This window comes from Melopsittacus undulatus, chromosome 4 (genome assembly GCF_012275295.1).
Source record: "Melopsittacus undulatus isolate bMelUnd1 chromosome 4, bMelUnd1.mat.Z, whole genome shotgun sequence".
Taxonomy (NCBI): domain Eukaryota; kingdom Metazoa; phylum Chordata; class Aves; order Psittaciformes; family Psittaculidae; genus Melopsittacus; species Melopsittacus undulatus.
The window spans coordinates 96321250-96346080 of record NC_047530.1 but is presented as its reverse complement, the minus strand read 5'-3'; the positions used below and the strand labels follow the sequence as shown (position 1 = coordinate 96346080).

The 24831-nt window shown below is 36.5% G+C and overlaps 1 protein-coding gene across 1 annotated transcript in view; it reads left to right on the top strand.

Annotated features, from left to right (window-relative positions):
• LOC101868186 (adhesion G protein-coupled receptor A3) overlaps positions 1-24831 on the top strand; it is a 279070-nt gene that overhangs the window by 209633 nt on the left and 44606 nt on the right. Inside the window, exons 13-14 of the mRNA XM_005144065.3 lie at positions 14596-14803; positions 15730-15938. Of these exons, the coding sequence (XP_005144122.1) occupies positions 14596-14803; positions 15730-15938 (417 nt within the window). The remainder of the gene's footprint in view (positions 1-14595; positions 14804-15729; positions 15939-24831) is intronic.

The following is a 24831-nucleotide window of genomic DNA, read 5'->3' as shown; positions in this document are numbered from 1 at the left end:
CATTTCATTTAACGAAGAAAGTAAAACTGGGGAGTCCAGAAGAAAAAGGTAGTGAAATGGTTAAGATATTAAGTTTTTATGCTACTGCCTCAAATAAGGGCGTATCAGTTTAATAGGAGACTTGAAGTGATTCAGCAAGAATGATAACATGGAAAAAAAAAATCAGTCAAATTTGGCAGTCGAAGCCCTTGAGAAAGTCTGAATTATACACACTCTTGATGTGTCTGACTGCTAAAATAAAGCCCTTTAGAATAAAGGCCTTTGGTAGAAATTTGTAAACACATTAAATATACTGATGCCAGAAGAATTGACCTTTACTGAAAAAGATTAGAAAATCAGTAGAGCAAGAGTGGAAGACCAAAAATATTCAAACCATTGCAAATGCTTATATATAACAATGTAAAACAATTCATTTTCCCCTGATTAAATTGCAAATTTGCTGCTTATATAACTATTTTACAAGATTTTAAAAGTGAACACTGCATGGCTTATAGACTGCTATTTTAATGAACATGTTGATGATGCTTTTTCAGTATATAGGCCCTGCAGCACTAATACTTGAAAACTTGGATTAATTCAAAAGCCAGGAGCAAACCCAAAAGGCTATGTTTTCCCATCCGCATCTGTAGCACATTGCAAACTGAAAGCAACTTTGCATTTGGAAGAATTAAGATTGTTATTCCCTTTTGTTCAATCTAAGAAATGGGGAGAGAAGAATAATGTAAATTTTTAGTTCTGTCTTCATTTATTACTATACAAGTTTCATCCCATCTAACTTCAGCTAGGTTAGCACCTATTCAAGTATTTAAAGAAATCAGTGTTAGTAGTGTTAGAAATCAGTTACATTAGGTTTCTTCATTCTCAGCAGTCACTGAATGGGACGGAGGGGATGATCCTTCTGGTGTTAGTGCAGACCTCAGCTGGGTTCATGCACGATGTAAGAAGATTCAAGTGACCTTCTTTGGCATCCCTACTTGAAGGTGCTCTCTAGCGTGAGAATACTGCCCCAGAAACATGAAATCATCTTCACCCAATATAAATTACGAGTTTTCATGTAGTGATGACTGATGAGAAGAGCTGATAATATATGTTAGTATTTTAAAACCTTGGTCAGGAGAACTACAAAACTTGATTTGATTAGAGGCTTTAGATTTTAATTTGGTCAGCTTTTAGAAATGAAATGCCTCACACTGACTATGTCAACTGACTATTTTGTAGTAAAAAAAGAAAACTTTTCATGCATGCCTAGATGATTTCTTCGTATCTGTGAAACATCAGGAAATAAGAGTGAGTTTTCTTCCAAACTTCTTCAACAAAAAGGATTGTGTAAAGTTATCACTAGATTGGTGGAGACAAGGTATGATGGAATGTTCACTCAGACGTCACTTCCATTGCGGTTCTCACTGGATTTTACTGTGGATAATGCTAGCAAGTATTTTTGATGTTACCATAACTCTGTGACAAATCCCTTAAAAAAAATCAATCCAAACACTTAATTGAGTGAATCAAGGTAGATTGTCCCTAAACAATTGTTAGAATAGATGCATTCTGAACTAAGGAATCTGTCCAGATAAACAAGTAATCTGTAATGAGGACAATGAATGATGAAGAGTACATGTGATTCAGTTGGAGGTGAAAGTGTTCTGTTTGGCTCTGAATGCTTTCTGGCTGAACCAAAGGACCAATAGAACAGATTTTCACATATACAGTGGACTTATGTACACAACCCACAATGTTTTATTTTCAAAGCTTACTCTTTATTCTAGTTTAGGTTGTTGGAGAAAACATATCTGCAAATACGTTACTTGCAAGAAAACAACTTACATTGTTAAAAAAAAGAACAAAAAGGGTGAATATACTATTCCTCAGGCAATATCTTTTTTCTATATATAACCCAAAAATAGAATTACTTGGAAAATATTCTTAACAAATTGGCAACTTTATTTCCAATTGGACTCCTTTTCACCATTCCTTTTCTATTCAGTAGCCAAGAAAGTAAGACAGAAACAAAGGCTCATATCACCACTGTAGCACACATAGAATCATAGAGTAGTTAGGGTTGGAAAGTACTTTAAGATCATCTATTTCCAACCCCCCTGCCATGGGCAGAGACACCTCACACTAAACCATATCACCCAAGGCTTCATCCAGCCTGGCCTTGAACACTGCCAGGGATGGAGCATTCATAACCTCCCTGGGCAACCCATTCCCAGTACCTCACCACCCTAACAGTAAAGAATTTCCTCCTTATATCCAATCTAAACCTCTGCTGTTTAAGTTTCAACCCATTACCCCTTGTCCTGTCACTACAGTCCCTGATGAATAGTCCCTCCCCAGCATCCCTGTAGGCCCCCTTCAGATACTGGAAAGCTGCTCTGAGGTCTCCACGCAGCCTTCTCTTCTCCAGGCTGAACAGCCCCAACTTTCTCAACCTGTCATCATAAATCACATTTGAACCCATTAGTGCTGATAATTAGCTTAGCTAAATTAGCCTTGGATAAATCCTTTTAGTATCTATAGTCTCTTATTTTACACACAAACATGTACCAAATCTATGTTTAGTTTTGCTCTGACTTGGTGGTCAGCATGACGCTTCTCCAGAACTGGACTTTAAAGGAGAAAATCGGACTTCACCATTTCATTGTCATACTGAGCTCAATATTTTATCTCCTGTGTCCACACTGAGTGTCTCAGAATCCTGAAGATGGGTGCGAGACTTACAAAGCCAGGTATGTAATTTTGCATGGGAGCTTTATGGAGCAGCAGCTCCTAACAGCTACACTAGAAGTAGTGGAGTGTCCATCTTGTTTGTACTCAACATCTCAATTAGAAAAATTCTCTTGAAATGTCACTTGCCATTATTGATATACATCCACTTTACCATTGTACAACTCAAGCATCTGGAGACTTTGGGTATTTTCATCCTAATGTAAAGACACTTCTGTAACTCAGACCCTCTCACTTGCCAGTGTAACTGTACTCAATTTATTCACTTTTTGTTTTACATTTCTTCATACGACACATGCTTTCTGACTGTACAGTAGAAGCTAATAAATAGACTGAGTGACTGAAATTAAGAAGCAGATTATTGTTTTGGCAAGTGGGAGGCCAAATTATATTGGTTTTTCAAAATGAAAAACAATTTGGGAACAGAAGGAGGGAAGAAATCATATTTGCTCCTCTTGAGGAGGCATTTTTTCTTGACTGTTGTGAGGAGAGTGAAGTTGTATCTGATAGAATGAAAGAAGGTGTGACTGTGCATGTTTGAGCTAAAGAAAAGGTGATCTTTCCACTTTTCTCTTTCAAATACATAACTGTCTTTATGTCGCAAAGCAAAGGAATGTAGCACTCTTGTATGTGCTTCTAGATATGTGCCATACCCAAGTTCTTGCTTGCAGCAGCAATGCTGGGTCTGAATTGTTTAATGGCTACTGGCAGTAGGGATCATTCCTGATGATAGTATCCAAATGATTCAAAATCTGTCAAATATTGAGTTGTTTCATGGTGTGGAACTTTCAAATTCTCTTCTAAAAGACCCGAATTGCTAAAATTATTTTCAGCAGTTTCAGCTTTCCTCCATTATCAGACAGGGGCAGTGTTTCAGTAGTCATCCAGCAGCAATGTCAGTATTTCATTGCAGTCATTCTTATGAAAAGGCAGCACCAGAAAAAAGCTTGCTACTTGGACTTCTCTACATCATGTGCAATGTAGAAGCTTACTTTCCCTCAGGAAAATTATATCAACAAAATTGTTTGTTAAAAATTTCTACATTAATCTTTTTGTTGTGGTTTAACCCCAGCCAGCAACTGAGTACCATGCAGCTACTTGCTCATTCCCACCCCATCTCCACAGTGGGGTGGAAAGGAGAACCAAAAAAGGCAAAATCCATAGGTTAAGACAATAGCAGTTTAATAATTGAAATAAAGTAAAATATAAACAACAATAATGAAAAAGGAGATTAAAAAAAGAGAGAGGGTAATAAAACCCAAGAAAAATAAGTGATGCACATACAGCTGCTGACCACCCACCTACCGATGCCCAGCCTGTCCCTGGCTCCTGGCCAACTCCTCCCAGTTTCTATACTGAGCATGATATTGTATGGTATGGAATATTCCTTTGGTTAGTTCAGGTCAGCTGTCCTAGATGTGCTTCCTCCCAGCTTCTTGTGCCACTCCTCACTGGCAGAGCACGAGAGACTGAAAAGCCCTTGTTCAGGGTAAGCGCTACTTAGCAACAACTAAAACATCGGTGCCTTATCAGCTCTGTTCTCATATTAAATCCAAAACACAGCCCCTTTCCAGCTATTGGAAATAAAATTAACTCTATCCCAGCTGAAACCAGGACACAAAAGGTATGGCACTTTTTCATGACATTCCCACTTATGTAATGCTAAATTAACTTTCATATTTATCTAGCTTAACTAGGTGTAAATACCACATCAGTGAAATTAGAAATTATATCATCTAAGATGATTAAATATTTTCAATATTCAGTCATTCTGAATTGCTGTATTACCTGGGTACTTGTATTCAAAAGTGGATATACACAGGTTATCTAAGACTTTAGAAAAATCATAAAATGTGTAACAATATGTACTGCACTCTGTCAAAGTGCATATGGATTTTCTTTACTGCTGAGTGGTTTTCTTTTATGTTTATAAGCCACCTACTATTTCTTCTCATTTAAATCAAATTGTGTTTCTTCACCTTTAGAAAAATCTTTGTTAACACTTTATCTCTGAATAGTGGGAAATTCTCTTTGTTCCCATTCTAATAGTTTCTTATATATGATAATTACTAGGCTATGGACAATGCAGAAAGTAAGACTTTTATGTGGGCTATGTTAACACAGTTCACCTAGTTCAAAAAATAAATTAAAAGTGGTCATGGCAAAAAACCTCATATATGCCAGTATAGTGAAGCTAAAATTCAAATGACTTCTTCTTCTAAAGTGGTAATACTTACGTATAATTGAATTCAGTGGTCAATGAGCTGTAAAAGGTATTTGGTTAGTTAGGTATTCTGTATAATTATGATGCCCTTTTTTAAGATCTATAGCGATAGCTTTGTAATTATGTAGCTGATGTTTCACTAGAAATCTCATGAGATTATTTATTGTGACTTTGTATTTAAAAATTCTAACAATTTAGCATATGCCTGTCCCATCCTGTGAGTGCATCCACAATAATTAAAAGCAGTCTTATCAATGGTTTATTGTGAGGTGTCCCTGCCCATGGCAGGGGGATTGGAACTAGATGATCTTAAGGTCCTTTCCAACCCTAACTATTCTATGATTCTATGATTCTATGTAATAATAAAATCAAATATGTTTGTCATCTTTCCAGACAGATCTCACATGTTTAATGTCTGAAGATGAACTGAGCTTCTAAATAAAAAGGAAAAATACTTCTTCATCCCAGGTTGCTCAGAGGAAAATTTAGTATTTCTGGGAGCTAATGCATCCCTGAAGGGCTCAGTGAACCAAACTGCTAATAGGGTGAGTCTTCCTGTAGAGTGCACTGCCAGAAGCCATCCTTTTTAAAAATGAAGCTGCAGAGAGTCTCTGTGGGTCTGGAGGAAAACAGCAGAAAGTTAGTGTGAATTTTGGTCCTTTAAGGCTTCAAGGATCTTCCTTCTAACCCCCCACCTCCCCAAAAAAACTAAAAACCTCCAAGTTCCAGTTGAAACTCATAAGGCACCCTTAAGAACTGTTACATTCCCAGGAAGAATAATTTTATGCATTCTCTGGCTTAACCTTCTGTATTATGACAAGTCTATTGTGGGCTCTGCTTGGCTTGTAATAAGGAACCTTGAATTGAAGCAGTCATGTAGTGCTGTCTGAAATATTTGAAAATAGCCTTAAAATAAAAACTTAATCTAAACTCAATATCAAAACTAATATAACTAACATTATAACAAAATGGTGTTTCTTATATAAAATTCAAGTGATATTTTGTTATCCCCTTATTTATTTCTGGTTTGTTTTACAGTGTTTCTTCTGTTGTCAACATTTGGGCAAAAGACACATTACTGTAAGAGATGAAAACTTGTGTAAAAATTGGAAAATTTAAAATTAATTTGCTGATGTGGAATTTTTGAATACACAGAAAGTGTATTAACAAATTGTCAGCAGTAAATCATTTACAAATGTGGTTCTTAATCTTTGTTCTTACATTGTAGCTACTGGAGCAGTGATATTCTGAGGCTTTTGCAGAATTTCCTTTTTCAGCTGACAATTGAGTTGCTTCAGAGGCTGTCTTTGAAATTGCCACAATATCAGAGTTAAGTATTATGAGGAGGGTAATGAAGATGATCAGAGCATTGGAGCATCTCTCCTATGAGGATGGGCTGAGAGCATTGGGGTTGTTCAGCCTGGAGAAGAGAAAGCTCTAAAGAAACTTCAAAGCAGTTTTCCAGTATATAAAGTTGTGGCTGCTCCATCCCTGGAAATGTTAAAGGCCAGGTTGGATGGGGCTTAAAGCAACCTGATGTAGCGGAAGCTGTCCCTGCCCATGGCAGGGGGTTGCAGCTACATGATCTCTAAGGTCCCTTCTAACCCAAACCATTCTGTGATTCTATAAGTAGGTTGGTTTGGGTTGGTTTCTTTTTGTTGTGTCCAGAATCTTTGAAAACTATCCTTTCCTCCCTGCTATAAAGACTAGGAAAAGTGCATACTTTTAAGCCTGCATTTTCTCTCATGACCAATGTCCTATTTGTCCTTGTCCTCAAGCTGGCTATTTGCTCACATGACTCTTCTTCCTCCCTAGATACTATTCCTATGGTATTTTTAAAGACAACAGACACAGCCTCTTTTGTTTTGCTAGGCTAACAAAGCTAAACTCTTTCACTCTGCGATTGTGAAACAAGTTATTCAGTCTAATGGTGACCCTATTAGCCATCCTCTATACCCATTCTATTATGGGCTGATACTGAGCCCAGTTGATCACAATTGCATAGTGTGTTTCTGATTAGGCCTTTAAAATCAGAGTATTTCCATGGAAATGCATCATCTGGTATGTTCTGGACTGTAGTCATTGGGGTTTTTTTATTGTTAAATTATAATGGCTCTGAGTCATCCTGTGATCAACCAGTGATTTCAGATCCTTTTCCTTCTCTGCTGCTTTCCAAAGTGGTCTATTTCACCAGCTTATAATAGACATTCTCTTCATAAATCTGTAAAACATATGATTTCGAACATTGTCATAGATGACATTTTTTCAAGGTCATCAAATAGAAATTGAAAGTCTCTAAACTGATTTTCATGGAAACTTTGGGTATATTCACTCCAGCCTGTCTTCTGCTTTCGAAGTCAATAATTGTATTATAATGTTTAGTTTCTTCCTTATTCACCTGACACTATTTCTTACTAATTCTCAATGTCTCAAGTCAGCTGTCAGTTTTCTATGTAGCCTCTTGTATTCTATTGAACCAAAGAAATTAGGTGAATTGTATTGCCTTGTCTATAAAAGTAGTACTGTCATTTGGAGCTAGCATTTTTTATCTTTAGCAAACCTACCATTTCTCCCTTTGTGTTATCTTTGAACTATTTTTTTTCCTTCACTTTCTCTTTTTCCCTCATGGTATCAGATTAACAGGTCAGTCGTGTCTTGTAAAATTCCACACATTTTTCTTTTCTTAGAAAAAGAGTATTAGATTTTCTGACCAGATATTCATGAATTCATTAATAATAAAGTTTGAAACACCTATGGTTTGGAGGAATTATGCACTTATGAATAAGCAATTTCAGAGAATCACACTAGAACCTAGAAACACTTATATAGTGATCCATACAGAAGTGCTTAAGGAAACTACATTTTCATGCAATTTACCAGTCAGCTGTTTTGAACTCATTAAAAGCTGCCTGTCTTTGGACACAGAAATAGACCAATATGGCAGCAGCAGCAGCTGTGAGTGATTTTAAACTGTGCATTAAAATTGTTCATTTGTGCATAAGTCTATATCACTATTGACATGCCAAACTTGGCTCACTCATTCACCCTAACTGCAAATCATTTTACAGAGCAGCCATCATTGCTTTCTGACCAACTTGGCAGATTCCTCAAAAATCCAAAAAATAAAATTACAGTTGTCCTTCAATTTCATGTATCAGTTCTTTAAAATATTTGTATAACAATATTTAGCATTTATTGAATTTTGCTTTGACATCTGTGGTAATTTTTATATTCTTTTTTCTCACTGTTGATCCTAACATTGTCTCCATGTAAATATCAGCACTTTCATTGAGGTCACATAAAAAAACGTGTTACCTGCTTCCTTCTATATGGCAGCTCTCCCACTTTCTTTGTCCTGTTTTTAATATAGATCTGGAGAACTTAGCTGATGTATGTAAATTTTTTTTGCAATTATCATGATATCCATCAATTTCTTGAAACTTAATACTGTTTTGTTTCACAGATCAGTGAGGTTTTTTCTTCTTCATAGGGTTTCTGATTATACTCATTGTCCTTTTTGTTCTGCTTATCCATTCTCGATCTTGTAAAGTCCTGTTATTTTTTTTCAGTGAATTTCCTGAGTTTACCAAGTTTTCAAATTTGAAATGCAAAATCCTAATATGGAGACTACTTTTATTTTTAAGTTTTATTAGAAAAGGGTTACTGATGATCAGATTTTCCAAAATTGTTTTATATTACCAGCTTTTCAGAAATTTCCTTTCTATTTGCTAAATCTAACATTTCTATAGAAATATTCTAGAAAATGCTCTAGAAAACATTTGTTATTAATTAGTGAGCATAAAATTTGCCTGTATTTCTCGTTGATGCCACACTTTCACTTTGCATTAACCCAACATTTATGCCTGGCTAGAACAAAGATATCTTGGACTCTATACTTAGGTTTACAGATATTGAGATAGATGTGGGCTGCAGCATTACTACATAATGACTTTATCACATAATAATCTTAATGTACTTAGCAATTTCATCTCAAGAGCTGGGTGATTTTATGTTGCATTTTTGGAAGTACTTCATTTTTCTCTGGGAATCTATGTAAATTTTACTTTTCACTTGCTAGTCATCCCTGAGCCTTCCACTCTTGTATTTAAACAGCAGCCTAAAAAAGGTAGTTAAACTGTGATAAATTAGGAGCAAGTATGTGTAGATAAGTTAACATGGCTGGGGATCACCTACTTCGTTTACTTGGTGCCCCCCCCATTAGAAATAAAAAATAAAAAATAAAAATTAATCCTATCTCCTTTAGGACCTGTCAAATTGTTTGTTATTGAGTATGTGTCTTGTATAACCATATTTGTTCAAACTGGCAATGTTTCCGTTCTTTTTACAGAACCTTTCTTTGGCATTTTCCCAGATAGTCTAAATTTTGGGGGTTGTTTGTTTATACTTTTCATACCAAAAAAAGGAGATCAGTACTCATGTACAGTCTACCTAAATCCTCACAGCACTGGGCCACATGCCTGCCCTAATCTCATATATCATGTACTGCTGTAATTCCAGAGGAGTATTATTTAAGTATCCACCAGGAGAGACAGCTGAAAAAAGTATTTTTGCACTTTCTTTATTATGATAACTGCCAAACTGTTAACATACAATCTGAACTAAAATCTTCAGTTGCTTCTGAGATGCTGTGACTAAATAAAATCTACTGTACATGTATAAATAATTTATTTGCTTAATTTTATTATGGTGACCACACTGTTAACTCATTCAGTAGGTAGTTAGTAATATAGGTTATTACCCATACAGTTTAGTTTCCAATGGGTTTTTTTACTGCTACTTTATGTAGCATGTGCCTATTTTGGCAACACCCTTTTATCTTTAATAATATAATATGCATATCATAATAATATAATATGCATCTGAATCTATAAAGCACCTCATCAGATTCTTTACCTTCTGGAAGCAGTGGAGTTGCCTTTCCAGTTCTCTGCCAGGCTTTCAGATTATTTTATTTCCTCTCTTTTTTTTTTTTTCTTCCATTTTTCTTGCAACCTGTTGTTAAGGTGCTGGTTTTTAAGTTGAGGAAATTGCTGATGGGAAAAATATACTTTATGATTGAGGACTTAAGTTTGGCTGCTTTCCTATGAAAAATATTTTATCTCAAGGCAAAATACTGTGCTTGAACTCAAAATCAATCTAGTATCAAAGCATACACAAGAAAAAAGCTAAGGAAAATAATTTATGTCATTCCACAGTGGTTGCCAAGTATCTTTTTTTTTTGATACTGATCGTCTGATAATGGGTATGGTTTCTCAATATTGTGCTAAATTTTAGACAAGTAGATAGTGGGGGACCAATGTTGAAAGTGGCAGCAGGTTTCTTCAAAGAACTGTGAAAGTAGAAGGGCCAACATATCACAAAGTCTCCTAAGGCAAGAGCCTATCTTCCTTAAACACTTAAAAACTCATTGTTAGTGCTAGTACTGATTATAAGAAATTGAATGCTGACTAGAATAAAATTACCTGGGGAAAAACTTTGCTTTCAATCTTTCATTGTTCCCTTATAACATTTTTAACATCATACATGCATGAACCGCGAAAATATCAAGACTCAGTAGCTCTCAGTATCGTGAAGACCTCTTCCTCTTAGAATGAGATTTTCCATGCAACTTTAAAGTTTTGGAATCCATTTGGATTTGTTTGTGCTGTTTCCGTTCCTCAAATATTTTGAAAAAAAATCCACACGCACAAGAAAGTAGCTCTGAAATGCAAACAAGAAATGAAACTTCCAAAGTACTTACAAAAGTACTGCACTTTCCAAATTATGATTCAGTGTTGAAAACAACCTTTCATTTGTTTTTTTTGGAAAGTTTCCCAGGTTCCAGGAAGTCTTAGGAGCCAGAAGTCCTAGGAGACCTCCCAGAAAATCCTCAGATCTGGTTTAGAGCTGATAAGCCCTTTTTCCCTGGCTGCAGGTCATACAGCAGATTTTTGAATATATGGGCAGGTTGTGAAATTCGTATGATTTCTATCATAACTATGTGCAAATGGGTGGATATTTGTGCATAGCTTGCACTTTAGAACACTGGCATTTTTCAGCACAAAAATATTCCTTAGAAAAATCTACAGTATGTTCAGGATTTTGCTTTTCTAATCAATGCCAGTACAATCCAGTTAATAGGACTAAAAGTGAAATGGAGTCATGAAGGAATTATTGATACTCTGTTTTGAAAATGCTCATTGAATGTTTTTTATCTTGACTAGTAAATTGCTGACACAGACTCTTAAGCTTTTCCAGGGAAAATATGAGATGCCAGTGCTGACCTGTGTCATTGCAAAGCTGCAGCTCCTATGCAAGATACTTGGTGGTGGTTCTACTTCTAGTGTTCTTTCTCCCCTCTTAGAGGTGGAGCAGATTCCTGAGATGCTGCCCCTAGCGTGCTCTGAAATGTCACTTCATATGTGATGTGGTGATATGGTGTCCAAATAAATTTTTTTAAAATGAGATGATTCTTGCAGATTTTGAAACATCTGAAGCACAGTTATTCACTCAAAATTTGATGTTGCTGTCACTGGTTTAGTAATCTGTTCCCATGTTGTGTTTCATCTCTGGACCCTGGAGCACCTTGCAGAGCAAAAGAAATACCATCATTTTTATTTCACCAAATGAGAGTGAAACTAAGGGAAGTGTGGAACTGACTTATTCATTACCACACTGTCTTATTTTAGCAGAATCCAAGACTAAGCCTTCAGTCAGGCTCCTTCCATTGTCTACTCAAGTGGGATTGCCTGAGTGCTCAGATCATTCCTTTCCTGTGAATAACGAGTAATGCTACTGGAAAAATTCTTACATGTCTTAGAAGTAAAATTGTTCACGGATATTTATTTATATTTTAAACAGCATTGTGAATGTGTGGGCATTCTCAATGTGTGCATTTCTTATTAGTATCTTAGCACAGGAGCTCGTTTGCAGGCATATTGCTGTAGCAGAATTTGATGTTTAATTTTGAAGAATTTCTACATAAAGTAAATATTTGATGTGCAGTGAGTGGCTTGACTCTACAGGTACGTTTGTCCGTTCAATTAACAGCCCTGTCCCTTTGCCCTTTGCTCCACTGGACTTCCTGGTTATTATGTAGGGTAATATTCACAATTAAATTTTATCCCAGGAAGTGGCTGTAGACATTATTTAGTAAAGATTATTAAATAGTTAATATTATGGGTACTCATATTCTTGGTACATTTTAAGGAGGGGAACAGGGAAGAACACTCTCTTGAAGTCTAATAAGGAAATAATTTTCTGTAAATGTGTCTATTTATCAGGTAAGTGATTAGATGTTGCTGCATATATGAGATTTGCTCAGTCAGCCCAAGGAGTGTGACCAGTCCACACTAAATTGTTTGTTGTCTGTGTACTGGTTTTTATCACTGCATTTGACTTTGTCTCTCTGAGGCAAAGCTGTAGTCTGTGGGTAAGATTTTGGAGTGCTACGATTAGATTTCTTTATTTTATGCAACTTAGTGAAGAGCCTGGGGTGGATGGGTGTGGGAAGAGACAGGGCGATAGTGAGGAGGTGGGGGTGGACATCACTTTGGTCTTTCTCTAGCTGTGTGACCTGTCAACAGACCCACCAGCAATCTGTGCTTCAGATGTGTGCAGCGTCTTCTCTGTACCTCCCTAGTCTCATAACCAAGCCCTGTATACTCTATTACTTTATTCCATTGGTATCAGTAAGTCCCAGTGAAGAAGAAATTATAGAACCACAATGAATTAGACAATTTCCCCTCTTAGCAAAAGTGCTATAAACCTGTTGTCTCTGGCTTATGTAGGACTGCTTTTGTCATCGCAGCACACTGTTGCTTATCCCAGTGCCTTTAGCTGTTGGTTTCATTATCATAAGCTAATTCAGATGCTTCTAGCTTTCTCTTTTTTGAGTATAATAAGTAATTAATGTAATTTAATGTTATAGCTGTTACTTTTTTCAGCACAGAATGATAATAAAAATTCCGTATAAAGTTAAGTACATTGTAATTTGTCTTACACTCTGTAAATCCTCAACAGTGATCTCAGGTTTGACAAACGACGCTTAAAAAATTCCTGTACGTACTTATTGATAACAAATGTATGGCCAAAATGGTATCATCAGAGGTTCAGGATATACAGATACTTTGGGATATCATAGAGTAAAATATGTCTTTTTCAGAAGCATGAGATAAAGACAATTATGACAGCTTTAGTGAACTAGGCAGTGGAAACAATCTACGGATGAATGCTTGCTGCTTAGCTCAGTTAATTCTCATTAAATCCTTCATAATAATTTTAAAATTTAGTGTAGAAATGTCCTGTTGTTATTTGCTCTGGTTTTCCTGTGTATTTTTGTTAGGTGGCATTACCTAGGTAGAATACTTAGTTTTAAAAGGCATTTTTGCCCTTTTTAGTGTTAAAATTGCAAATCGTTTCCAAAATATGCATGACAATAAAGATAAAATTGTACAGAAGACTTTATCTGTTTATTTAAGCCTACCAATGACATCATAGACTACTCATGCTTTTCTCACATATTTATCGTGAGGTCAGTAGATGCTTCTCATATCCTTTTTAGTTTGCTGATCTGTTTTCTTTCTCACATGTATGTTTCTCCCAGCACATGGACATATATTAATGTCATGTTTGTTTACATCATTGTGAAAATTATTGTTCTACTTCTCAAAGAGGTAACTGCACATGTGCGTAGAGTAAACTGTGTGATAATCTATGTAAATTGTGTGCACAGAAGCTATACTTTGCCCTTGGGGGAAATGCAAATTAGAGCATTTTGTAGTTTGTTTGTTTTTAAATACATACACTTTTGACTTCAAGGCTCAGGACAGACTCCCTGTTTATATTCCCATTGCTCATCATTTGTTTTTTCTTGCAAATATCAGTCTTTAATGATTAGTTTGCTACTTTGGTAGGAAAAAAAATGTTTGATGAGTTAAGTCCTGAGAACATAATGTTTGATGTATTGTATAGCTCTGCTGTAAGGGAATTATCTGCTTGTAAAAGGGTGTATAACACACTCACAACTCAAAGCCATTACAGCGATCTGACAGTCTTCATTCATTTTCTCCCAGTGCTGTCTTGTTTTCTTCTTGTACTTTAGTGTCTGTAATATTTTTTAACCCTGCACTAGTGAAACACAGTTAACTGATTTTCCTTATATGAAGCAAGAAATACATACTCATAAAATGTGTTATTTACTGCACTTGCAATCCTCTGCTGATGCAATTCTTTGTATTAATAAAATTATTTTTATACTCTTTAAGTACCCTTTCAGAGAAATGTTTTAGTGTAAGTTGTCTGATTCTGTTTTAAGTGAAGGAGAAAACCTGGTAGAGGTTGTCTCTTTAAATCAGATCTGCAGTGTTGATGGACCCTCTAGCAGGCATGGTAAGAACCATTTTCACCTCTGCAGCAGGGAGCTTGACCATATAGACTCTCACATTCAATCAAAACGTTTTCCCTTTTAATATGCACTCTACCGATCCTATTCCCATGGTTACAGCTCGTGCTTCTTTGGTCGCTTCCAGTCTGTTGGAAAAGGAAGGCAGCACACATTTCTTGTACCGGAGTTTAAAACATCATGAAAGCAACCCTGTTGTGATTTGCATTTTAAATGTTTCTTTTTTTTTCTCATTGTACAGAATGCTGTAGCAGTAGCTTCAGTTCATTTGCCACAGTCTGTCTTCTCTCCGTCTTCAGCCTGGCAATCTGTTGATAACTCCACTTGCAAGCTACAGTTTATTGTCTTTCGGAATGGAAAACTCTTTCCTAGCACAGGAAACTCATCAAATCTTGCAGATGATGGGAAACGTAGGACGGTCGCCACACCAGCTGTTTATGCTAAAATAGGTGAGGAGCTGTTACGCATTATTTCCTTTAATCTAAAAGCTACGGTATACTTGATTATATAGAGAATAGAGGAGCAGAGTATACAGTGTGCAGAGAGGCTGGAAACAGTCTCTTTCTTCAGTACAACTGCTTGCAATCTGAATGATTTTAAGACTATCCTGCAAATATAGAAATGCACTTGCAGTATGACTAGAATGCAAATTTTGGACTACTGTTTCTTGACTGTGTTGTTACAGAGGTTGTTTCTTAAAGCACGGTGCTATAGGAAAGCACCTTTTTTACACTTCACAGTGAAAATTGCATTGTTAATGTCCTAGGCATTGATAAAAATGAGGCTTTTGGAGGGAGAGTAGTGCCCTGTTGCATGTATTAATACTCACCAGAATACTTTCTGATACGATGGATGTAAAACAGGTTTTCTTAACAGCTTTTGTCTAAATGTGATATATTGTGTGTTAGTAAGTCGTTATGTTATTAATTATTCACCCAGGCAATTTTACTAATTTTATTTTATACTGAATAATGCTCTCATTTCCATTAACATTTTAAAAAATGTTTTAATGTGACTTTCAAAGTGCAGAATCGTCTCAGCTATTAATCATAGCATGGAACTGAGGTGTTTCTGCAGTTACATGGGCAATAGTATAACACTGGTCACAACAGAAGTACCTGAAACAACACCAAAAAAATCTGCTTTGTTAAGAATGATTAGATTATTTGGACACTGTGTGGTATTGCAATGCTCAGATTTATTTATACTACTGCAAACTTTTCTGAATGTGAGCACTACCTTTGATCCTGACCATTAAGCATGTATGCCTATTTCTTTTTCCCCTGTAGTTTAGTGTATCTGATCTCTTTACACAGCATTCATTAATAAAGGGTTTTCCACTCCATCTCTCTGATTCAGTTTGTTGCTTTTGCAGATGGGTGCAGTTTTGGAAACCTCACCAGCCCTCTTACTATAGGGTTGAGGCACTTTGCACGGGGTATAGACCCCATTGCAGCCTTCTGGGATTTTGACCTTCTAGATGGACATGGAGGCTGGTGGGGAGAAGGGTGCCACATAATTAGTTCTGCAGGCAATATTACCACCATTCAGAGTACGCACTTCAGTAACTTTGCAGTGCTAATGGTAAGTATATGACTTAGCAAATATACATGTATTTCTCTACCTCTCTTCTCCCTCTCTTCCCCTCCCTCCTCTCTCTCTCTCTTGCCATGCATAGATGTTCTTTTCATGTGCATCTCTTATTCTTACTTGTCAGTAACTGACCTTCTGGTTTCTATGTTTAGTATAACACAGTCAAAGAAAGTAAGTTATTTAACTGCTAATAAGTTAATAAATCTGCTGGTCAGCTTTAATATCCAGAGACATGCCTAATCAGAAATGACGTTAAATTCAGTCTTACAACTGAAAGTTCCATCAAGGAAAGATTAGTATGTAATGGTTATAAATTATAGGACAGGGTTTAAAAATGCATACTCCTGTGTGGTTTTACATCAGCACATCTCAGAGGCTGGTCTGCTTTTGTTCCTGCCCTGCACTGTGTTGATCATACTAATTAGTTGCAGGCATACCGCAATGTTGAATCATTTAATAAATGGAGAGGAATAACATCTTCTGCTCTTTTAAGTAAGGGCAGTGCTGTCCTTGTTGATCTTGTAGGAGTTTTAGTTTCTATACCAGTGCTGATTGCCTTCTTACCAAATTGCCGTTCATGGAGAAAAATATTTCTGTGCAGTGCTAACACATCAGCCTGCTTTGGTCTGTTCTCAGTCACACTTACACAGTTCTCATTGCAGTTATTTAGCTATCCTGCTTAACAGAAAGTTACCTTCAAGAAAGCAAAAATATGTATGCAATAGCAACCTATAATTATTCAGGGAATAAAGGAAATCAAACAAAAATTAGAGCTTTCTAATATATAAGTGAGAAAACGTTTGCACCATTAAAAATATTTATTATAAACCAGTTGTAAAAAAAAATAGCCAGATGTGTGCTGTTAATACCAGATTGATCCTGAATGCTGGTGTATGATTGCACTGTAGCTGCTGCTTGAGTACATTACAGAAATGTTTATAGTTGGGTAAATAGTGTATTGTGTGTGTGTGTAAGGGACAGCAAACATAGGAGACAGGAATTGTGAGGACGTGTGCAGAGAATACCAATCTGCTGCTGTCAGATGGAGCCCAGATGGCAGCCAATCATAGCACAAGACTGTGGCACCCACGAGTTAAATGCAGATATTATCGTCCACTTCCTAAGAACTGATTTCCCTCAGAGTTACTGGAACATTTTTTTCACCCATTCCAGAAGTGGTCAGAATTTAAGAGCTGTTTCTAAGATTCGACGACATCAAATACACCTCATTTCCTACAGTGTCAATGAGTTCTGTTCTTTCCCCCAGCCACTTGTTTCCCCAAATGTGAAACGTAATCTTGCTTTGAGAATGTTTTTCTGAATTCATTAAAAGAAAGTACCTGTTGACTTTGCAGGTGCCACACCCAAAATGTCTTCCTCCTCCTTCAACTGCTGGGTTTAGCCTGTTCCTCTGAAACTTTGAGTACTTAGTATATGTTAACTAATTGTTGGCAAACAGCTACTTTCATTTTGGTTGCAAGAACTGTATACTGACACAATGGCTACAATTAATATTTGGTTTGTAAAGCCAAATGCACGTTTCTCTCTGATAAGGTGTAGCAGATCGGTTTTTCTGTAACTGTAAAGGCAACTGAGGCAGGTTTTAGTGTGCCTTTTCCGACTAGTATGTAATTTTGGTTGAGATTTTGTGAAGTTTTTTGTTACAGTTATTAAACTTTGATTTTTTTCTTGTGTGCATCTTTCATTTTTATCTGTGCAAGACAAGAAAATCTTAGACTCACCCTTGCTTTGCAGTTGATATGGTAGCAAACAATGGGATATGTTCCTTAGCTCATGTTTCATAGTCATAAGAAAAAAGATGCCTGACCCTAAGTAATATTTATATATATATAAACATATATATATGCACACACATGCAAATATGTCTTACAACAGCTGTCTTTCTAAACAGCTATTGGAAAACTGTTGTAGCTTCATTGTGTGTGAACATTTTCATTCAAGTGTTATTTTTTAATAAGTATTTTGTGGCATAAAGTCAAAGATTGTTTCATTTGATAGATACTGTGTTTTTCTGGGCAGTTCAATTCTTACACCAGAAACAAAAAATATTTCATTGTTCTACTTAGCTATTAATTTATAGTGTGAACAATATGAAGTGCCTATGTATGTCTTCTTAGTTGACACCTGGGTTCCTAGTATACTTTAAAATGCTAACAAACTTACAGCAAATTCAAAATTACTACCACATGGTATGTAGCCAATGAAAATAGCTACAGTATTGTAATACATATTACTGATCTATAATTCTCTAATCTATTAACCTATAAAAATTCATAATTGATTATTATGTTCTGAAGTAACAGCAGAATACTCGAATAGCATCAGTAAACCAAAGAGCAGCAATAAAGCTTTACATTACCATCAGAATAATGAATATCCTGCTGGGGAACAAGATTAAATAGAAGCCTCAGTTAATCTAAATGACCATTTTTGTAGCTAGAACAGCACATATTCTGATCTGTCATCTTTTTAAATAGTACGACAAAGTTCCCTGAACTGTTTTTTTAGAAGTTGTTTCTACCTGTGTGCTGTAAAAGGGTTAAAATTAAAGTTTCATACAGTCCTTTTTTAGAAAGGCAGCAATCAAGGATTTATCAGCTACGATTGATAATTAATAAGCATGAGCATTCTTCAAGTGAGAGGACTCATGTAGAGTCATTTGATTTCTTTCTGTGACAGTTGTTAAATGATGTCAATGAGAGAGTACAGCTTGGAGGTTGAGTTGGAAAGGAGGTACAATCTCCTTCCCTCACCACACTTTCACGCTTTCATCCTGCTCTGGACTGGGCCAGTAGATAGAAGTAAAATAGTAATGTCAGACATAGCAGAGTATTATTTATTTCTGATCAGCTTTTGAATGTTATGTCCTAAGGGTAATAGGAAAATACAGTGAACTGAATTCCCTAGCAATATTCCTGCCTTGCTCTTAGAATCATAGAGTAGTTAGGGTTGGAAAGGACCTTAAGATCATCTAGTTCCAACGCCCCTGCCATGGGCAGGGACACCTCACACTAAACCATGCCACGCAAGGCTTCATCCAATCTGGCCTTGAACATCACCAGGGATGGAGCATTCACAGCCTCCCTGGACAACCCATTCCAGTACCTCACCACCCTAAAAGTAAAGATCTTCCTCCTTATATCCAGTCTAAACCTCCCCTAAGTTTTAATCCATTACCCCTTGTCCTATCACTACAGTCCCTAATGAAGAGTCCCTCCCCAGCATCCCTATAGACCCCCTTCAAATACTGGAAGGCTGCTATGAGGTCTCCACGCAGCCTTCTCTTCTCCAGGCTGAACAGCCCCAACTTTCTCAGCCTGTCTTCATACGGGAGGTGCTCCAGTCCCCTGATCATCCTCGCGGCCTCCTCCGGACTTGTTCCAACGGTTGCATGTCCTTTTTATGTTGAGTACACCAGAGCTGCACACAATACTCCAGGTGAGGTCTCACGAGAGCAGAGTAGAGGGGCAGGATCACCTCCTTCGACCTGCTGGTCATGCTCCTTTTGATGCAGCCGAGGATACAGTTGGCTTTCTGGGCTGTAAGCACACACTGCAGCCAGCTCATGTTCATTTTCTCATTGACCAACACCCTCAAGTCCTTCTCCACAGGGCTGCTCTGAATTTCTTCTTTGCCCAACCTGTAGCTGTGCCTGGGATTGCTCCAACCCTGGTGTAGGACCTTGCACTTGGCATTGTTAAACTTCATGAGGCTGGCATCAGCCCACCTCACAAGGGTATCAGGGTCCCTCTGGATGGCATTCCTTCCCTCTAGCGTATCAACGGAACCACACAGCTTGGTGTCATCAGCTTCATATGCTATGTATTTGACCCAGTCCCCAGTTTTGTCTTTTCTTCCATTACCTGTAAGAGGGAGACAGTCACACGTCAGTTTCTTTTTGAGATCCCTCTAGGATCTTGAACTATGAACCCTGCAGTATGATTTTCTGATTTAGAGTAAAATTATGAATTTACAGATTCTGAAGAATCAGTATATCTGATTATTATAAGTACTATGTATTTGTGTTCTTTTGTGCACTCAACTATCAGTATTCTAATCTTCAGGTCAATATTTGTGTATGTTATGACCAATCTAGCGTCAAACTATGGCTATAGTGTATCTGAATAAAAACTCTTCAGGAGATAACAAAAACATCTAACAGCAACATTGAATTTCAAAATTTGCTAAATATGTTTTGGCATGCATTGTCATTTATTCTTTCTTTAATGTTTCTTAGACCAGAGTAGCAATTCAGTTGTCATAGATGTTACTGTAATTGTATACAGCATTTCCTTTTCCCCCTCAGACTGCTATGTCAATAGCAATTTCTTCAAATCTCCCAAATAAACACTAGTAAAATTCTTAAATCTAACTATGCTAATTCTCAATTAGCATAAAGTGGATTAATAAATACTGTTAGAATGTTTTATTGTAATCCTGAAGAAGACTTAAACTAACATAAAATCAGAAACAACTCTTTTCGTGTTTTATCACAATCTTCTTATTCCAAGCAACATAGGTGGCTTTGTTGGAATTTTTTTGTCTGTGAGTATACGTAGGTGTTATTTGCAAAAGCAGCATACATTCAGTCAATGGCTATTTGAGATAATTAGGCAGAGGAGACTGAGCTGACAAAACCAGAGCAAATTCCTTCCAGAAACTATTCTGGAAGCAATCTGTGGAAAATTGTGTGAATGAGAAACTGAGGAGAGGCAAGATACTAGGAACAAATCATGCTAAGGTTTTTCTCCTGTTGTTTTACAAGCATTCACTAAATCTTCTAAGTCTTTCCAAATTGGTGGAATCATGGCAGCCACAAAAGGAACATTTTCAATACTTTCAGTGTGACTGGAGACAATTGCAAGATTTCTTAGACCTATTCATGAAGTTCAATTCTTGAAAAACAATCTAAACTTCCATGTTTCAAGTCTTCTCCAAATTAAAATACCTGTCTAAGCCTTTTAAAAAGGTAATTCATGAGTCAGGGAAGTATTACAGAGATGTCATTGAAAAGGTTGACATAATTACAGTATTTGACGTTTTCCCGATAGAAAACACACAGTTTGCTTGTAACAGGCTGTGGAAGCATGGTTAGTACTCTGAAAAATCAGACTGTTTATCAAGAGAGGTTTAAGAATGACCTTTTCAATTTTTTTTTTCTGTTTAAACACCTATTTTTATACCTACAGAATGGACCTTAACAGATTTTAATCACCAAAGACTATGAAAGAGATCCAGAAAGTTTTCCTGCTCTCTGGGAAGTTGACATGTGGTGTAGTGGGAACTTAAAAATTCCCAGGAATTAGATTCCTCTGCATATGCATGCATAGATGTTTCCCAGTGTGAAGAGCTAGATTTCTAAGCTCTGCTGTCACTTAGAGGCCTGCAAGGAGTCACATAGCCTTCACCTAAGTCCTCAACTGGCATGTACTGATCACCTAACAGAGAATGCTTACCCCATACAGGTAGTAGTGAGTACAACTTCCCAAAAGATTCCAGCTTCTCAGGTTGCTTTTTCGTATTTCTGTTTGCTCTTTCTTTCTGAATGGATCTTGCATTCTTTGTGGTGCAGCTTCAACCAGAGGGTAAAGGGATCCAGACTATAAAGGAGCTCAGTAAAATGGGCCAATCCTTGGAAGATAGGAGATGTAAGTTAAAGACCTTGAATCTACATCTTGAGCCATCTTACTGTCCTGGTGACTTCTACAGGGCTCCTTCCAGTTCATCAGTACCTTTCTTGTGCTGGAGCCCTCTAGACTGGATGCTAGTCAAGATTTGGTCTCACAAGTAGTGAATAGAAGGGAATAACGACTTCTTTCAGCCTGCTGCCTACACTCTTGTTAATACGGCCTTATACATGGTTCACCTTATGTGCCATAAGGGCTCACCACTGCCTTGCTTTCAATTTGTTGTATACTGGGACCCTCTGATCCTTTTCTGGAAAGCTTTTGTCTAGTCAGTTGTCCCCTAGCCTGTATTGCTGTTGGAATTACTTTGTCCCAGAGACAGGAAACTTTTTATTTCTCTTCATTGAACTTCATAAGATTCCTGTGAACCCATTCCTCCAGCCTGTTCAGCCAATTGAGATCATGCCAAATAGTAGTCCTTCTCCCCAACAATAAACTGCTTCATTCAATGTCTGTTGCAGTGTTTTTGGCTCTCCACAGAGACCCAGCTCTACAGGTCATTTTCATATTCTGGTACTGCTAAACATCTTCATATTTGGCACGTAATATATAACGGTTTGGGGTTTTTGTTTGTTTGTTTAACTACTAGTAATCTAAAATCTAAATACAAATAGGAACCTAAATGTTACCATAACTGATTGTTCAAATGCCCTTGTCACTCTAAGTGCCTTTGGTGCTTGAATATTACAATTATGCTGCTTTGTGTACAGCATTTAAAAAAATAACTTGATTTTTGGTATGTTGACTTCCCCGGAGGATTACTCAGGGGAGCTTGGCAGATCAATAACATTTCATTATCATCAAAAAGCAAACTAAATATATTTATTATATATCCATAATGAAATAAATTTTCAATATATGAAACTCTGAAAAAGCACGTTCTACATTGGCAGTAATGCATTATTATACTCAAAAATTTCACCACTTATTTACTGAACAAGATTAGAAAAGAAATAATAAAAAAATATTATTTTAAATTGAATTAGCTATAAGATGCTGATTGTTCTTGATTCTTCTGCAGGCTATATTTCTATAGGACATACAGTATTTCTTTTTATTCTGTATTCTGATATTCAAACATAGTGATTGGTTGATCCTTGCATTTACACTGTTAAAAGCTAGCTCCTTAGTACACTGAATTATGCTACCTCAACTAAAATTGCTTTCATTTGTTGCTTTGTAAGTGTGTAGCTTCACTGTGTTTTCTTTTTCACAACTTTGTTAACTTTTCAGAGGTTTGTTTGGTGGTTTGATGTTTTTTCCCCCAGAAATATGCACAATATTTATTTCTCTAAATAACTGCACTGTTACTACTATATTAGTTTCAGTAACAAGATTTTTTTTAATGCACAGAAATTCAACATGTGTGTACATAAAATTATGGCAAAATATACTATTGGTATACCAAAGTATGACTATATTAGTAACAGCTAGAAGTAAATATTTTATCATTTTCAGCAGAGTATTTCTATTTAACTTGCCTAGTATTTACATTACTACTCTAGTAATATGAGCCAAAACTGTACTGAACATTTCTGGTAGATACTAGTCTTCCTTGAGAAATTCACTCTGTAAAAGAATTAATGGGAAGATGATGCAAATAAAAAAATAAAAGAGATGGTCAAAAATAGGTGTTTGAGTAGAGATTCAGTTGCAGTTCTGAGCCAGTAGTCTTTTAAAGAATTATTTGTAATTTGTGAATTCAGTAGATCCTGAATGTATATTCATGCACACTAGAAAGATGGGGAAAAAAAAAAAGACACAGGTCTTTTTTATTCTGCTTGTGGCTTAGGAGCAGCGAAAGATACTAGGAGACATCATAAGAGTACCTCTGTGATGAGTGACTACACCACTGACTTTGAGTCCCGATCACCTGGTCAGGGCTAAATAGGACTTGGGGGGGTGGGGGCAGGTGGTGACTGGACAGAACTAACTGAGGTACACACACAGTCTGAGAAAGTACTTGAAGAGAAATGGCATGTGATGACATACATTTGCCATTTTGTTCTTACATTATTTGTTCATTTTGATGATCTTCTTTATGTATGTTGTAAGCTGCTCTGTTTTAGAACTGACATTAATATACAGCTGGAGAAACTGGTACAATCAATCTTAGGAACTGTAAAGCCAGTATGACGAAAAATAATGACTACTAGGGCGTCTGTTACTTTTAAGGATACTTCTGGAAGGTAAACAGAACAGTACCTTTCCTCCTGACTTAATAATTGCATATACTCATGAGCATTTGCTGTTTGTACAAGTTTATATACATAAATAACAGTGCTGAAAATCAGCTCTGTATGCAAGTTTGACTAAAATATATATTTTTATTACAGACCAGTCTTCAAAAGCAAAAAATCACCTCAGTAAAATAGGGTATTGAATCTTCTTCCAGGAGAACCTAAAAATGACAAATAAGAAAATTTTCTTTCAAATACATCCCAGCATTTTCAGTGTTAGAGTTTGCTGGATTGTCATATTCAGTACTTTTTCAGATTTAAGCTTTTTTTGTGCTGGGATGTGTGTTCAGTTTTGCCACTGTACATGGAAACTGGCATGTAGATGAAACTTTGCACTCAAGTGATAGTTTATCTGTCTAATTTATAGTATTTGCTTGCAGACATGTAGTGCCACAAACACGTGTCTTAATGTGCTACAGTGAACCTGTAATACTTGGTATAATTCATATGTCTGAAAGCACAGTTTTCTGTAAAGGGCTCCTTTTGCTTTCTATCCATTACACCTGCAGATTTAGCTCTGTTATGTCTTATTTGTGAGATCTAGTAGTTTGGATTGGAATTTGATGTGGTTAATTTTACAATGATACTAATAGTTTTTATTTATGTTTTTTGTGAAGAATCGTGTCAGTAGGCACTGTCGGGTCCAAAAGGAATGCATGGATCTTTACTCTGCTGTTAATATAGCTGTCAAGCTGCTTTTGATTTGATATAGGGAGTAGACTATTTGCAACTAAGTGTGAAGGTCAGTGGGTCAGAGGAGATGTATCAGCTGGGAATTATTTTTTAATAGAGAAGCGAGTCAGTCAGTATTTTGGGTGTATTCTCATGGCTTTTGTTTCTTTGGGTGGTTCTTCTGCAGCTGTGTATGTGCCATTTAAAGACCTTTATGGTAATTTGATATTTTGCACTTGCTATCCTAGTAAAATACACATGTAA